Genomic DNA, 17,700 nt, shown 5'->3' on the forward strand with positions numbered 1-17,700 from the left:
AGGTTACAAACTTACTGGCTATTTATATACAGAACACCAGATTTGCCTATTTCCCAAGCTACTTGATTATTTACTGTCTATACTTTAAAAAAAGTCCTATGACTTTTGGCTCAATCTTATAACTTACCAGTTTACTATATATGAATTCCATCCACCTGCTTTTTTTTCTTCTCTTTACAGAAGAACTGAGTATTTTCAAAATATATATTACATAAAACACATACAGATACAGAAAATACATATTTCACATGGTATATACCATCAAGAAGTCTATGAAAACTTAGATGGTCACTGAAATTTTACCCTTAGAATAGATCTCATCCTATTTCAGATCTACAGTTCGCAGCATCTGGCAGACATTCAGTTAGTGCAGCTCTACTGGGTTGCTAGTTGCTGCCTAATACTTGCTTCTTTAATAATGCAGAGTGATAGAAAAAATGGAAACCTGTAATCCAGGTGTTCTGGGGAGTGAAGGAGAACTCAAATGGATAAGAATAGCCCCAAACCAACCAATCAAACACATTAACACAAAACAAAACCCAGTACTTTTCCCTGGTGGGGTATCCCTGTCAACTCCTTTCTATTGTATTTGCCTCAACTTTTTAGACAGCTCTAAGCTCAACCTCAGTGTCCTCATTGAACAAGACTATATCAGAATTAGATACAACTAAGACTGTATCAGGATTGTTCACTCTAAGGCTCTATTTTTTCAGTTTTTTCTTAAAATTTAAAAAAGAGAGCTTAAGTCACCAGTTACTACAGAGCACAATGACTAGAACATAGCAGACACTCAATAAATATGAGCTTTATCTACAAATGAATCAGTTCTTCCTATTATTGTCTGCCAAGGAAAATCTGAGAAATCGTCCTTCTAAAGGAAAGTACTTCTAATGTACCATTTTTGAAAACTGTGAGGCGTCCTAGGCATAAATTATAATTTAGCAAATATGTAGTTAGATCATCAGATGGAAAGGAAAAGTAGTTTCAAAATATTAGGGGAAATGAAAAGCAAAACAAGATGGTTCAATTGAGGGCTAGACTGAAATTACTATTTTTAAGTGGATGAGAGCCACAATTCTGGTTGTCCTGTCCATAAATGGGTAAATTTAAGTTTTGTTAAGATGAAAAACATTCAGAAAAATAACAAAAAAAAAAAGTCTTCAACCCTAGTGGTTTCCAAGCTTTCTTTTTAAAAGTAGTATAATTTTTATAAACATTATCACATTAATCCTTACAACTTCCAAGATAAGCTTTAACCACCACATTTACAGATGAAAGACCCAGATAAGCTGAATAAATTCCTCACGGCTTCAAGGCCAGTAAAGTGACAAAGCTTAAACTCAAACCCAGTTCAAACGTACTCCCATGGTCCCAAGAATAAGCCCATGCTCTTAAGTTGTTATGTTGCCTCATTGATTGCTCAAGAAGCGAATGAAATCTGTAACTTGATATCATTGCCTACGGAAGCATTTTAGAATCTTTTTTTTTTTTTAAGATTTTATTTATTTATCTGACAGAGAGAGACACAGTGAGAAAGGGAACACAAGCAGGGGGAGTGGGAAATGGAGAAGCAGGCTTCCCGCGGAGCAGGGAGCCCAACGCAGGGCTTGATCCCAGGGCCCTGGGATCATGACCTGAGCTGAAGGCAGACACCCAATGACTGAGCCACCCAGGTGCCCCTAGAATCCATTTTTAAATTTACTTTTTAATTGTGGTAAAACAGACATACACTAAATTTACCTTTTTAATCAGATGTAAGTGTACAGTGCAGTGGCATTAAGTACATTCCCATTGTTGAAGAACCACCACCACTATCCATCTCCAGAACTTTTCCTCTTATAAAACTGAAACTCTATCATCATTAAGCAATAACTCCCCCTTCTTGCTAACCCTTGGCAATCACCATTCTACTTTCCATCTCTATGAATCTGACAACCTGAGGTATCTTATATAAGGATCATCAGTATTTGGCTTTTTGTGACTAGATTATTTCACTTAGCATAATGCCCTCAAGATTCATCCATGTTGTAGTATGTGTAAGAATTTTCTTCCTTTTAATAGCTCTATGTTTTCCTTTCAGCTATTGTAAATAATGCTGCTAAGAAGATGGGTGTACAAATACCTCTTCAAGACCCTTCTTTCAATTCTTTTGGGAATGTAATATGTCTTAGTCTGCTCAGGCTGCCATGATGAAATACCACAGACTGGATGGCATAAACAACAGAAATTTATTTCTCATAGTTCTGAAGGCGCGGAAATCCAAGATCCCAGGTGCAATTTGGTTCCCGGAGATGACTCTCTTCCTGGCTTGTAGATGGCCATCCTCTCACTGCGTCCTCATGTGGTGGTGGGAGGGAGGGGCGGTGCAAAGTCTCTGGTGTATCTTCTTATAAGAGAACTAATTCTTCATGATTAGATAACTCATGTCCTCATCTAACCCCCTAATACCCCTCAAAGGCTCCATCTCCAAATACCATCACAATGGGAGTTAGGGCTTCAACACATATATCTAGGGGGACACAAACATATAGTCCATAGCATACTCAGAAGTGGAATTGCTGGATCAGATGATAATTCTATTTGTAATTTTTCTGAGGAAACAACTGTTTTCCAAAATGGATACACCATTTTACATGCTCACCAACAGTGTATGGGATTCCAATTTCTCTATATCCTTGCCAACACAAACATAAAAAATGTTGATATGACAGTAGGCATCCTAATGGGCCTGAGTGGGCAGTATAACTTTTAAAATAATTCAATATTATATCAAAGTTAATATATAAAATATAAAGTAGAACAGCTCTGCTTTTAGAGAAACAAATCTAGAACAAATCAAGCATCACCCTTCCCTCCTTATGGCAGCTTCTGAGAGGCTCCACTAACAGTTGGAAAAACATCTTACAAAACAGACTGACAGTCTTATGCCAGGGGAGGAAGGGTTCAAGTCAGATAGAGAAAAATTGTTTTCATGGGTATCTCTTTTAGTTTTCCTAGTTCAAATTTAAAACTTCCTAAAATCAAGAACATGAGATAAAAATCCCACTGAGAAAATGGGAATTGTCGTGATTCAACTAGTAACTGAATATCATATTGGAGGTGTCCTTGGGAAGATTATAGAGTTTTACGTTCAGGTTTCTAGAAACCGGAGAAATCACATATGTGAGTACTGATGTATTTTTACTCTGGTTCTTGTAAACGGGTTTGTTTATCTGTCTCTTAGGGGTAGAAAGGATTGTTCCTATAACATTATATTGTACTTAATAGTTTATCATTCTTTCTCTGTGCCCCACTACCCCTTTCCCCAACTATATTTTCATTATAATGAAAGCTTCAAAAGTATGGACCAAGTCCATCATTAACATCTAACTAACATCTAATAGACTGCCTGGCACAGAGTAAGAATTTAATAAGTAATGAAGAAAAAGAGGAAGAACAGAAGAGGAAAATTTAGGATAGTGGTTAAAGAGAAAAGAAATGTTAAGTTTCCCAATATAAGCAAGAATTTTGTAAAAGGAATATTTCTTGTTTATTGATGTGTCTATCATATAGCACAGAGCTTTATACATATCAACACATGTTGGCTGAATTGCTTTGCATATGGTAAAAAAGAAAATGGATAGTCTGGCAATCAGGATACGATGTTAACCCCAAATTTACCACTAATAATAACAAAATAAAAATATTGTTTGATGGCCCCAAATTTTAAATTCTATTTACTTCCTTTTTTTAAAGCTAGGAACAAATAAAGTATTACTAGGATACATTGTTATGGGGCACATAAGATATTATGGAAGTTGCAAAATAATAATAGGAAATGACTGTTTTACTAAGGAGACTAATATCGGGTATAAATCAAATGAAGACTTTGATATTATGTTAAGTATAAACTTTGGAAAGGTAGAAATTAATGAAGATCCTCAAGTAAGGAGAAAATTTATTAGTGGACAGCTAGTAGTCTCCCAGATCCAGAAGGAAAAAAGACGGGGTGCCTGGGTGGCTCAGTCAAATGGGTGTCTACCTTTGGCTCAGGTCATGATCCCAGGGTCCTTGGATCGAGCCCCGTATCCGGCTCTCTGCTCAGTGGGGCTCCTACTTCTCTCCCTCTCTCTCTCTGCCCCTCCACCTTGAGAGAGGTGGTCTCTCTATCTCAAATAAATAAATAAAATCTTAAAAAAAAAAAAAAGACTGAAGAGGCAGCAGAATGTGCTTTAATAGATTGAGGCTTTAAAAAAATTATCTCTTGGGAGCCTGGGTGGCTCAGTTGGTTAAGCGACTGCTTTCGGCCCAGGTCATGATCCTGGAGTCCCGGGATCGAGTCCCACATCGGGCTCCCTGCTCGGCGGGGAGTCTGCTTCTCCCTCTGATCCTCTTCCCTCTCGTGCTCTCTATCTCTCATTCTCTTTCTCTCAAATAAATAAATAAAATCTTTAAAAAATAAAAAAATAAAAAAATAAAAAAAATAAAAAAATAAAAAAATTATCTCTTACAGACAGAACTGTGCTCCTCTCCCCAAAAATTCATATATTGAAGCCCTAAACCACAATATGAGTGTTCTTGGATAGCACCTTTAGTTAAAGTTAAATAAGGTCCTATGAGTGAGGGCCTCATCCAGTAGGAATGATGTCCTTACCAGAAGTGAAACAAACACCAGAGATCTCTTTCTGAGTGGACACAGAAGAAAGGCCACGTGAGGACAAAGTGAGAAGGTAGCCAGGAAGGAATCCTTACCAGAAATCAATCCTGATGGCCCCGTGATTCTGGACGTCTAGCTTCCAGAACTGTGAGAAATAAATTTCTACGGTTTAAGCCACACGGTCTGTGGTATTTTGTTATGGCAGTTCAAGCAACTAATATATAACCTAAGGACAAAAAGTAAATGATCCTATTTTTGTTAAGCTGAGTTCACAAAGTGGTCAGCAGGAAGAGGTTTTACAGAAACAACACAAATCAATCGATAAATACAAGGACCTTCTCCTCAGGCCACTCCACACAAATGACCAGACTACCTTAGAAATTAATTTTTACAACTGAAAATATTTTAATAGTATGATGAAATCTGAGTTTTAGAAGTATGTGGGATAATTACACTGTATGTCTAAGTCAACTAAGACTTAGTTCAAAAAATCAGAAATTGTTCAACTTTTGTCAATTTTCCATTTCTCTAGTCTTTTAAAGTTACTTAAAATACAAAAGGAAAGCATTAATCAATGAGAATTCAAAATGACCTAAGTCCATCAGAGTTGACCTACAACTGCAGTAAGTAGGATTCTGAGCTAGTTTTCAAACCGCAGAGGTTAAGAACCAGAGGTAGCAGGTAAAGCTTTTTCATGTCCCTTGTGATTAGAAGTACACATAGAACATTAACACTCTCATTCAAGATTAGGTTAGGCTGTTGACTTGAAGAGTATATATCAAAATGAATTTATCCAATTATCCACTGGAAGATACAGATGGGTATAGATACAGAGACATGAATTTACACACACATGTAATATGTTTATGTATGTATATATGTATAAAAGGGATATGCCTATACAGCTGCATATAACACAAGAAAATTGGCAGTATCTTGTTATATGAATGTCCTTTCTGTATAATATATGAAATACCAAAGCCATAAAGTTTAATTATGTTTAAAGAAACTAAAAACCTGGGTACCTGGGTGGTACAGTAACTTAAAGGATCTGACTCTTGATTTTGGCTCAGGTCTGATCTCAGAGTCGTGAGATCAAGCCCCATGTCAGGCTCCATGCTCAGTGCAGAGCCTACTTGAGTTTCTCTCTCCCTCTCCCCTTGCCCCTCCCCCCCCGCTTGCTCGCTCACTCTCCCAAATAAATAAATAAATCTTTAAAAAAATAAAAACAAAGAACTCTGGCACACTAATCAGAGTTAAAGTACAAATAAGAAATAAATACTTTCAACTGATAAAGGGAATAATATCCACAAAATATGAAGAATTCATATTAACACTGAAAAGTTATAAAATAAACAGTCAATAGATTCGACAAGTAATTAAGAAATATAAATGAACAATAAGCATATTAAAGGATGTTCAAGCTCACCAATAATCAAAGGAATAACAACTAAAATAAAATAATTTTTTTATTAGATGGGCAGTGATTGCTAAAATCCCAACTCAAAACCAACAAAACTATTTGACAGCAATAGTCTAGAGTCATTTTGAATCCATTTCTTTATAACTTTTAAAATAATTAACCAACCTGTGCCACTTTAATTGAATTCTGGGTAGAGCCACCAGCATGATACTCAACTTTGAATTTTTTTATAAGTTCATCAAACCTACAAGGAAATCACAGTAGAAAAAAATTAGCATCTGTCAGTTGTCACAATGCAAATTTTTCTGACTAGAAGTACATTAAATTACAATTACTAAAATATTTTGAATTACATAATTCTGTTGAATGAACTGAAATATGTACAAAAAACAACTTTGCTGAATTTCAAAACTTAGGAAATTTCTTCCACAAATCCACAATTACAAAAATTTAAAATATATAAGCTGCCCATAATTAACCCATAAACTAAAAAAGGTAAAAAATAAAAATTCATAAATTATTATAAGTAATGCATAGTTTCCCATATTAAGTGATCTCTAGGATCCTTACAAATATATATTCTAATAAGTTTCAAGTTTTAGATATCATAAAGATAATCAGTTTATAATTTAAAGAACTGGGAAACTACACTGGGTTGTATGATTCTAAGCAAGTTGCTTGGTGACATAATTTCTGTATCTGCCAAATAAAGGCATAGAGAAAAATGATTTAAAGCTTTGATATACTTCATTATTTTGGCATCTGATAAAAGATATAAGACTTCTTTCCAGGAAAATACATACATTCACTACAAATGAAGCTTTCCATTTAGGATGATCCATGTACACACCTCCTACTACACGTAGCAGCCAAAGGACTATGGACACTGATTTGAATAAATCTCAAATTAGATGGCATTTATTAATGTGGATCTCAAATCAATACTCCCTACATGTCTCTAGCATGTTAGAGTCTGTGGGAGAAACCCAAGGGACATTAAGTATGTAATTTAATTTCAAAGGGCTAACAAGCTTTGGAGGGACAAAAGGATGAATACACATGAGAAAACACAGAAAACTAGAAAACATCAAATTATTGAGTAAGAAAATATATGCAATGTAGGCAGCAAGTGCTACAGGAGGTCGGTCAAAAAGAGAGAGATTGGGAAATGAGTAGCATATTCAAGGAAAGTTTCAGTCTTGAAAAGTATTTTTAAACCTTTAAAAACTTTAAAGATAGAAGTAGATCCTTTCACTAAAATGAAACATTTCACAGAACCTCAAAATAAAAAAGACAAATATAGAGATGGTTATCTTAGGAATAGGAAAAATGGAGTTATACCCACTGCCATACCTCCAACTGCCTTGGAATTATATCTATAAAACCCTGAGATGCCAATAAACAAAATTAGCCAACCTGCCCAGAACTCTTGACAGCAGTATTTGTTACCACTAATAATACATTTAATGTAATAATAACAGTAGAGAAGGCAAAGTATATAGGCACAGATGCAGAGGTGGGTAGTTGCAGTAGTTCAAGGGAAGTTCTCTTCTACTTACTCTCTGAACTGGGTATCAGTTAAGAGTGATGTTAGAGATTAGAGGAGAAAGGAGAGTGAATGGATAAAGTAAACATACAGTGATCAATTGCTAGGTTCATTTGAGGTCCCTCCACTTTCAAAAACCAATTCCTCCAAAGGTTTTCGATCATATTTGTAATGAGTTCAATTACAAATCGGTGGCCTCCGAAAAGATACGTCCCCCCAGAACCAGTGAATGTAACCTTATTTGGAAAAAGAGTCTTTGCAGATACAAGTTAAGGATCTTGATAAGACCATCCCTCCTGTATTACTCAGGTGGGCCCTAAATCCAATAACAAGTCTTAGACCAAAGAGACACAAAGGAGAAGGCCATGTGAAGATGGAGGCAAAGACTGGGTGATAAGCCATAAGCCAAGAAAGCCAAGGAATGCCAAGACCCACCAAAAGCTAGAAGAGGCAAGAAGGATTCTCTCCTAGGCTCTTCAGAAGGAACACAGCCATGCCAACCCCCTTAATCCAGACATCTACCCTCCGGAACTGTGAGAGAATCGATTTTATTGTAAGCTCCCTATTTTATGGTAGTTATAGCAATACCATCCTTTCTCACATTCTCAAGGATTTCTTTCCTTAAGTGATAGCCTTCTTTAATCCATCATCAATTTCCCCCTTCAAACAACTACTAATGAAATAGCTATAATATTTGGGGGGGGGGGAATGAGATGGGCCTAAATTTGTTTTATATACTAAAATCATAATAAATCAACTACAGTACATTTCTAAGAACTTGGGAAAGTTTAATGAAAAATGTAAAATGAAATGTCTATTTTGGAAGGCATACACATACTGTTCAACAGCAATCTGAATGCAGATCAGAATGCAAATTGCACCACTTCCTGTGTGTTCTTGGCCACATCTATGAATCCTTCTGTGTTTCACTTTCCAGGGAGGAAAGTAAAATAGCAGTTCAATAGTACCCACCTCATAAACTTGTGGTGAGCATTAGAAAAATCACGATTTGAATAAAATGCTTAAAACAGTAACTGTAGCCATATAATAAGTATTATATAAATGTCAGCTGTGGAACCTAACCCTAAAACCTCAGAGGGTTCTGAGTACCCATAAGTTTTAGGAAAACTGAATGATAGTTAAACAGGCTTCTTCAGAATATCTCAAGGCCTTTAATATGCTGATATGCACATTAAAATTCAAGATGGATATAATACACACACTTCCTAAGCTTTTTTGGTCATGTAATCCTTTTTCTCCAGATCATCTAACAAAATTAATGTTTTTTAAACCAGAATAGTCTAGAAATATTGGTCTAAATAAGGTAGCTACTGGCTTCCTACAGCTATAGACATTCAAATATAAGCTAATAAAGTTAAATAAAATTAAAAATTCAGTTCATCACACTAGCCATGTTTCAAGTGCTCAACAGCCACATGTAAAGAGGGCTATCATACCGGATACACAAATAAAGAACATCCCACTCTTATAAAAAAGTACTATTGGATGGTGCAGGGAGAGAGTTCAATAACAAAAATAAACAACAGAGTAAACATGATCAATTTTAGAGATGAAATGGACCTAAAAGAGTGCCTTCATTTAAGAAATGGGAAAAGTTGGGGGCTCCGGGCTGGCTCAGTCAGTAGAGCTTGTGACTCTTGATCTCAGGGTCGTGGGTTTGAGGCCCCTGCTGGGTGTAGAGATTACTCAAAAAAATAAAAAAAAAAAAAAAGAAATGGGAAAAGTTAGGCATAAAGTTTGAGTGGATTGCCAAACAGAGGTCACATATGGCACAGTGGGTGAATCAAAATCAGAACTGTAGTATCAGAATACTTGTTAATCACAAACACACAAAAATCAATGTATATTTCTCCTCATTCCACCCAATGAAGAGAGTTTTCTATAGAAACCAAAATTTTGTTTATTAACATTACTTTTGGAATAAGTTCAAGAGGTACAAAAATATCAGGACCTCACATGTCAAGACAGTTGATGAAGCATATGTTTGCTTCCTCTTCCAAGTCTTACTGGATGTCAAAAAACATGTTTTATATATATTTATACATATACATATATATGAACAAATGTATAACAGCACCACTAAGCAAGCAAAGAGGCCACACACAGACCACAAATTTGAGAAATAATAAATCTAGCTTAACAGAAAGAAAATATAATGGAATTGACAAAGCAGTGATAGGAGACATAAAATAAGAGTAATTCCTTTAAACACTCTATTTGGAACACTCTCCAACCACTCCTACCTTATCCACAAGAGTAAAAGGTGTTTATATGTTCCAATCTGTAGTTGTAAAGTCCTCCATATCCTGACAATTGTGTAGCATCTTAGCCTACCTATTATTTTTTTTCTTAAAAAAAAAATTGGGGGGAGGATGCGTGGGTGGCTCAGTCAGTAAAGCGTCTGCCTTTGGCTCAGGTCATTGAGTCCCGCATCAGGCCCCTTGCTCAGTGGGGATCCTGCTTCTCCCTCTGCCTGTGCTCTCTCTGACAAATGAATAAATAAAATCTTAAAAAAAATTGAAAAAATAATTTTTTTTTGGTAACAGCTTTATTGAGATACAATTCACATACCATACAACTCACTCATTTAAAGTCTACAATCCAATCATTTTAAATATATTCATAATTGTGCAACCATCACCACTATCACTTTGAGTATATTCATTAACTCATAAAGAAAATCCCCTACTTTAGTTATTGAAACCAAATATCCCCATCCCTAAGTAGCCACTCATCTACTTTCTATCTCTGTACTTTTGTCGGTTCTGGACATTTCATATAAATGAAATCATATAATACGTGTATGATTTTGTTGACCAGATTCTTTCACTTAGAATAATGTTATCAGTGTTCATACATGCTAGAGCATCTATCAGTACTTTATTCCTTTTTATGGATGAATAACATTGTGTTATATGGATATAGCATTTTTTTTGTCATTCACCCATCCCTGGACACATAGGTTGTCTTCATCTTTGGCTATTATGAATAATACTGTGATGAATATTCAACATGCAAGGTTTTGTGTGGACATACTATCTTCATTTCTCTTGGGCATACACCTAGGAGTAGAATTGCTGGGTCAACTTGACTTTTTTTTTTTTTTTAAAGATTTATTGATTTATTTTGAGAGAGTGAGAAAGTACATGAGAGCGGGGAGGGTTAGAGGGAGAAGCAGGCCCCTCGCCGAGCAGGGAGCCTGATGCGGGACTCGATCCCGGGACTCCAGGATCATGACCTGAGCCGAAGGCAGTTGCTTAACCAACTGAGCCACCCAGGCACCCTCAACTTAACTTTTAATGGTTAAATTTAATTGTTTAACTTTCTGAAGAACTGCTGCACTATATTCTACTACCTGACTAATTTTTTCTCAGAAACAATACAGGAAAATCTGTCTGCCTAACTATCTGAAAAAGAAGCAACCAGAAAATAACAGTTTCTATAAATTAGCTTAACCTCTGCTGAAATTTTTACAAATATCAGTAGTTGAAAGGATGACCTGAACAATAAAAATGTGTGGATAAAAAATAAGATGGAAGTAAGAGAGTTGAAAACACCCAGGAAAACACCCCAAAATCCACAGGAAATATAAGAGATGAAAAGTATAAAAGCAAAATTAAGAGACAGAGACAATGGATCAGGTGGCCCAAGGTCCATTTAAGAAGAATGATGGGGGAGACTAGAGATAATGAAGAGTAAGAAAGAAATACCAGAAAAAAAGTCTTCAAAAGAGAAAAAAATATGATCTTCAGATTTGTCCAAATATGAAGCAATTCTTTTAGGGAGGGGACTAGGATCTATACTTGGACAACACCTTGTTCAATTTCAGAACGGTTTTTTTTTTTTTCAGAACTCTTTATATTAAGAGAAAACCTTAAGAACTTCTAGAGCGAAGAGTAACAGATTATCTGAAAAGGAGTAAGAATAAATACACCAGACTTCTTAAAGAATATAGGATGCCAAAAAAAAAAATTACATTCTATGCTAGAAGAAAAAAAAGATTTTCCAAATAGAATTCAATATCCTCTCAGATTATTAACTCATAAGGGAAAATATAATCTTCACATGTAAGTATTGTTTTCCCCTGCATTTATAAAACAAAAATAATATATTAATTTGGAGGTGTAACAATCAAAAAGAGACATAAGAAAGAAGACACCATGGTTGTTAAAAAAAGGGAAGAAAAAAATGAGAACTGTGTAGGACTTTGGAAGAGTAAAGGAATCCAAAAAGAAATTTAAAGAGGGCCCATTATATCTTATTACATGTAAAATTCTCCCTTAAGTAGCAAAAATTTTAATAACAAAGGAGTGTAGTTTCTGTTCTATGAATCCTTCCAATAATAGTTACCTAGTTATTTGGTAATGAGGTTTTGTTGGTTTTCAATTTTAGAATCTATGCTGAGATACAACATGTAACATTTAATTACAGTTGCAAACATTTTTAACACTTAGTAACATTTACAAAATGTAAAAACATATATAACACTGACATTTTGAAGATGGAAAAAGGGAGAGATGAAAGAGAAGTTTACTAATGTTCTTCATTTAAAGAGTCTAAGTATCTCGAATGTTAATAATCAACTTTGAAAAGAGGTTTTAAGTCTATTGTTTAAAGCCATAAAATCAGTGGAAAAATTAAAATACATAAAAAGCATAAAGAAGGCAATGAGAAAGGAAAAAGAGAAAAAACAGTATAAGTGCACTATATTCTTCATCTTCCAGAGGAGAGTCAACAGACATGTAAATTTGTTAATTAAAGAATGGGGCATAACCCACATTAAGTAAATTTATAATGTAAACTAAAAACATTAACTGTTAGTACTTGTAGGTCTGTGGCGTGGAGAAGGAGGGAAGTTATATTGTTGGGCTTTCTTTTGTTTTTTTTATAAATTTCTTAAAGATATCGAAAATAAATGTGCAATTTAAAAAAAGTTATAAAGTAAACAGTTGGGTAACCTCCAGAATCATTATCACTATAGATACATACAAAGACAGAGAGAGAGAGATAATGATATATGTACGCTTTTTTTTTTTAAGATTTTATTTATTTTTTTGACAGAGAGAGACACAGCGAGAGAAGGAACACAAGCAGGGGGAGTGGGAGAGAGAGAAGCAGGCTTCCCGCGGAGCAGGGAGCCCGATGCAGGGCTCGATCCCAAGACACTGGGATCATGACCTGAGCCAAAGGCAGACGCTTAACGACTGAGCCACCCAGGCGCCCCGATATATGTATGCTTGACCATCTCTGGGCTCTTAATTCTGACTCATTGATACATATGTCTACCCCTGCACAAACTGCATTTTGTCTTAATTACTATTGCCTTATAAGTCTTAATGAAAAACAAGTACCTTCACCTTGTTCTTCATGAGTGCACTGAATATTCTTGGTCCTTTGTACTTCCATATAAATGTACAACTAGATGTCAATTTCCAAAAAACAATTTGTAGAGATTCTGACTAGGATTGCATTAAATATATATATGGGAAAATGATAACCTTTCCAATATTAAACTGTCTAAACCTTGATCACACTGTACATCACAATATATTTATTCAGGTCTTTAATATTTCTCAATTAGTTTCATAATTTTTGCCATAAATCTTGCACATCTTTTATTAGAATCACTATTTCATACTTCCTTTATTTTAGTACTACTGTGATATTTGTTTAAACCTAATTTTTATTTGTTGATGGTATTTAGAAATATAATTCTTTTTTAAAGATTTATTTATTTATTTTAGAGAGAAAGAGAGCAAGCAAGAGCAGGGGGAAGGGGCAGAGGGAGAGAGAAAACCAAGCACACTCCACACTGAGCATGGAGCCTGACATGGGGCTCAATCTCATGACCCTGATATCAGATCTGAGCCAAAAACCAAGAGTCAGATACTTAACAAATTATGCCACCCAGAAGCCCCAGAAATAGAATTCTTTATATAACAATTTTTATCTATCCAAGTTGCTAATATCTCTAATTAATTCCAATAATTTATCTGTTTTTGCCATATATAATCATCATTTATGAACAATGACAATTTTTTTCTCTCTTTTTCTTGCCTTAGTTCAGAAACTCAGGACCTCCAGCATAACATGCACAGTTAATAGTCGGTAGTAACAGTAGTAAATGGGCAAACTTAGTCTTATTCCAAATTTTGACCTAATAAATTCTAACAAATCCTGATGAAAGGCAGGATAAGTCCATTTCCCAAAGCTAGAAGTCTTGGAGAAGTGTTTAACTTTTCACTTTATTTTTACTGTGTGTATGCACTGCTTTACTAAAGAGCTAAATTTTTTAAAATGTTAGACCTTGTATCTACTGATATTTCCATATATTTCAATTTAGAAATATTAAGTTACCAAAACAAACACACAATATAATCCAACAAAATTACAATATACATGTGCAGAGTGCAAACAAAATTACCCTACACACACACACACACACACACACACAAGGATCTGAAGAGTACAACCAAGGTGTTAATAGTGGTTAGCTCCAAAGCAGGAGCAAGTATGGATTTTATATACATTTATTTTGACAATGTAACAAGCATATAAACTGCTTTGCAACAAAAACATTTTTTAATCTACTTCATTTTATAATGGAAGAACACACAATTTTCCATACAATTATCTAAAAAGAACTGCATATACAACAAAGCTGAATAAAAAGCATAGAACAGAGAAGTGAGTGATTCTGAATGAAAGAGGCAGGGAAAATTTAACATTTGAACCAAATTTGACAGATAAGGGAGAAAAAATACTCAGGACTGAGGGTAAAACAAAAACATGACATATTCTGAGAAACTATTTTTTTTAAAAGATTTTATTTATTTATTTGACAGAGAGAGACACAGCGAGAGAGTGAACACAAGCAGGGGGAGCGGGAGAGGGAGAAGCAGGCTACCCGCCTAGCAGGGAGCCCAATGTGGGGCTCGATCCCAGGACCCTGGGACCATGACCTGAGCCGAAGGCAGACGCTTAACGACTGAGCCACCCAGGCGCCCCTCTGAGAAACAATTTAAACACAGACTAAAATATAGACCAAAATCAAAGTAGTAAAAACTGGCAATGAAAAGGTAACTCTCTCTGACAGGCTAATAAATTTAGACATTATTCGACAGGCAAGCAGAAATTACTAAAATCTGTTTGCTAATAGTGTGAAAGCAGACTTGTTTTTAAAAATGATGACACCACTGTTTGGAGGACAATGTAGAATAAAGAGAGGCAGAAGACTGCCACATTTCAAATAGTTCATACCAAAGATCAGATGTTGAGCTAAGGCACTAGAGAGAAATTATTAAACTGAGGAAGCGTTTCTGAGGTTGAAGATATAACATGTGATAAATAGCTGGAAGAGGAAGACATGGTAAAGGGATGACAATTCAGAGATTTCTAGTTTGGATGACCAGGTGGGTGATGTTGAGAAAGGAAATATAAGAGAGAAGAAAATTGTACGGAGCAAAGGGAATTCATACATAGTGACAAACAAAGAAACATTTCTATTTAGGGAAATGATTGTAATGAGGCAAGATTTGGTTTTTGGTTTGTTGTTTTGTTTTTTTTTTAATCTCTTGCAGGGAATGGACACATCTTAATTTTCTCTGTATACTTTTCTAGCTGATACAAAATTTTCTGTTTGTCTATGAATGGTCTACCTTGTCTGGGTCAAAACTACTAATGCAGCCAATGGAAAATGTTGGGGAAAGATGAAGGACTGAGTATCTTTAATGAATGGAAACAAAAATTCAGGCTGAAACATTAATGAGCTTCAAAACTAGGAGTATAACTTGATAGGTAAATAATCTAATCAACTATATAAAAATCTTAAATATTTCCTAAGTTGTTTAGGGATGAAATTGTTTAATAGCTTTACATGTTACGGGAAACTTCAACATATTTCCATTATGGGATATATTTTTTTTAAGAGACGAAGAGAGAGAGGGAGAGGGGGAGGGGGGAGGGAGAGAAAGAGAATCTTAAGCAGGCTCCATTCCCAGTGCAGAGCCCCGACACAGGGCTCAATCTCACAACCTGAGATCATGCCCCGAGCCGAAACCAAGAGTCAGATTCTTAACTGACTGAGCCACCCAGGTGCCCCTCCATTATGTGATTTTTTTCTACAGGGAATAAAGTGTGGCAATTTCAGTACTTGATAAACTCATTCTTACTTTCTCCTTTTGGTTAAATTTCTTTGTCTGAATGGAATGGGCATATCACACACTTCAATCAAATGACTGACAGGAGTGAAAAAACAGTAGCTGATCCATTTTCCTACTAGCACTCTATTTGTGAAAGCCCAAATTAATAAAATTTATAGCTTTCATAATGTTTAAAAACTTCCACAGGAAACGTTACTTAAATAAAATGCTAGAGGAAAAACTGGATTCAGTACTTATCAAAGTTCTAGATGACAGTTTCCAGATAATGCAAAGAAAAAAAGAATAAAAATAAATTTGATAATATAAAAATATTTAAAATTTTTCTATATAAAAGCAAAACTGAGGGGCGCCTGGGTGGCTCAGTCGTTAAGCGTCTGCCTTCAGCTCAGGTCATGATCCCAGGGTCCTGGAATCGAGCCCCACATCAGACTCCCTGCTCCATGAGAGGCTTGCTTCTCCCTCTCCCACTCCCCCTGCTTGTGCTCCCTCTCTCGCTGTGTCTCTCTGTCAAATAAATAAAATCTTTTAAAAAAAAAAAGGATAAAAAAATTAAAGCAAAACTGGAATAAAAAAATTTAAATATAAAGATGTTTAGCAATATGAAAAATGGTTATGATATTTACTTACATATTTTTAAAAATATTTTAAAATATTATTTTACATATTTTAGTATTAATTTAATAAATTAGTTCAGTTTTTAAATGTTATTTTAATATTCTCATACAGAAGAGAAATAAAAATGTTAAGGCTCAGACTAGACAAATGAACAAAAAATAAAAGAAAAATAATAAATGTTCAAAACAATCTGAGATGCATTTAACACATTATTTTTCTTTAGAAATTATTAACAAAATGACCAGAAGAAAATACATTAACATGCCAATGGCATTATTTATTTATTTATTTTTAAAAAGATTTATTTATTTGAGAGAGAGAGAGCCTGAGCAAGGAGGACAGGAAGCGGGAGAAGCAGGCTCCCCGCTGAGTGAAGAGCCCAAAGCAGGGCTCAATCCCAGGACCCTGGGATCACGACCTGAGCCCAACAAAGACGTTTAACTGACTGAGCCACCCAGGAGCCCCTGGTATTTTTTATATAAGCCTTTTCCTTTTTTATAGTTCCTACAATTTGACCATGTGCTTATATTTATATTCATTTTATAATGACTATTTTTATTAAAGAAAACTTTTACATACAAATTAATGTCACTAGAATATAATTCAGAATTTCTTGTGGACTAACCTTATGGAAAAAAAGCAAAAAACAATATGCCACATACCCCTAAAGAAGTTTTAGGGGTTCTTGTTCTGAGAATAGGAGAATTTAAATTGTAAGTAATGCTTTCCACTCTCATATCACATTATTAAATACTTTATAAACAACTGATAATTCCTGACAATAAGATAGCTATCTTTATATCTGTTTTGCTCTTTGAGAAAAAAGTAAAATACAAGGAAGTAGAGAAGCTTTCAAACACTAATGTTTGGTAGGCAAAGCTGTGACTAACCACTAGTTTTCTGATGCCAGGTTTAATATTAAATCTTTTGAGATACAGTACCACCTCAGCATGGAACTATACACAAGAAAAGGTATCAAATGAAATGATCAAATATGGGAATTTAAAGTCTACTAAAAGATAGCACTGATTTCTGGTAAAAATAAAAATACTATTGATGATCATAAGCATGCTACTAGCAACAGCACACAGCCCAGTTGTGGAAGGTTGGGCAGTAACTAAATTACTAACTTAAACATAAGCTAAGTAACATAATCTGTCCATTAGAATAAAAGCCCCATTAAGCATTAAAATCAAGGTACAACGATTAATAGAAATACATGTATGAAAGTATAATACAAAAAGATTCACCTTTTCAAAATAGTAACTGTACTAAGTACAACGTGAGCAGAAAGTTA

The 17,700-nt window shown here is 34.9% G+C and overlaps 1 protein-coding gene across 7 annotated transcripts in view; it reads right to left on the bottom strand.

Moving 5' to 3' along the window:
• ADK (adenosine kinase) overlaps window positions 1-17,700 on the bottom strand; it is a 490,534-nt gene that overhangs the window by 325,898 nt on the left and 146,936 nt on the right. For all 7 annotated transcript variants that reach the window (XM_028109694.2, XM_028109695.2, XM_028109693.2 and 4 more), the window contains one exon: window positions 6,225-6,303. In XM_028109694.2, coding sequence (XP_027965495.1) covers window positions 6,225-6,303 — 79 coding nt within the window. The remainder of the gene's footprint in view (window positions 1-6,224; window positions 6,304-17,700) is intronic.

This window comes from Eumetopias jubatus, unplaced genomic scaffold, assembly GCF_037043125.1.
Source record: "Eumetopias jubatus isolate StellerSeaLion01/CBP00866 unplaced genomic scaffold, mEumJub1_p1.0 scaffold_17, whole genome shotgun sequence".
Lineage (NCBI taxonomy): Eukaryota > Metazoa > Chordata > Mammalia > Carnivora > Otariidae > Eumetopias > Eumetopias jubatus.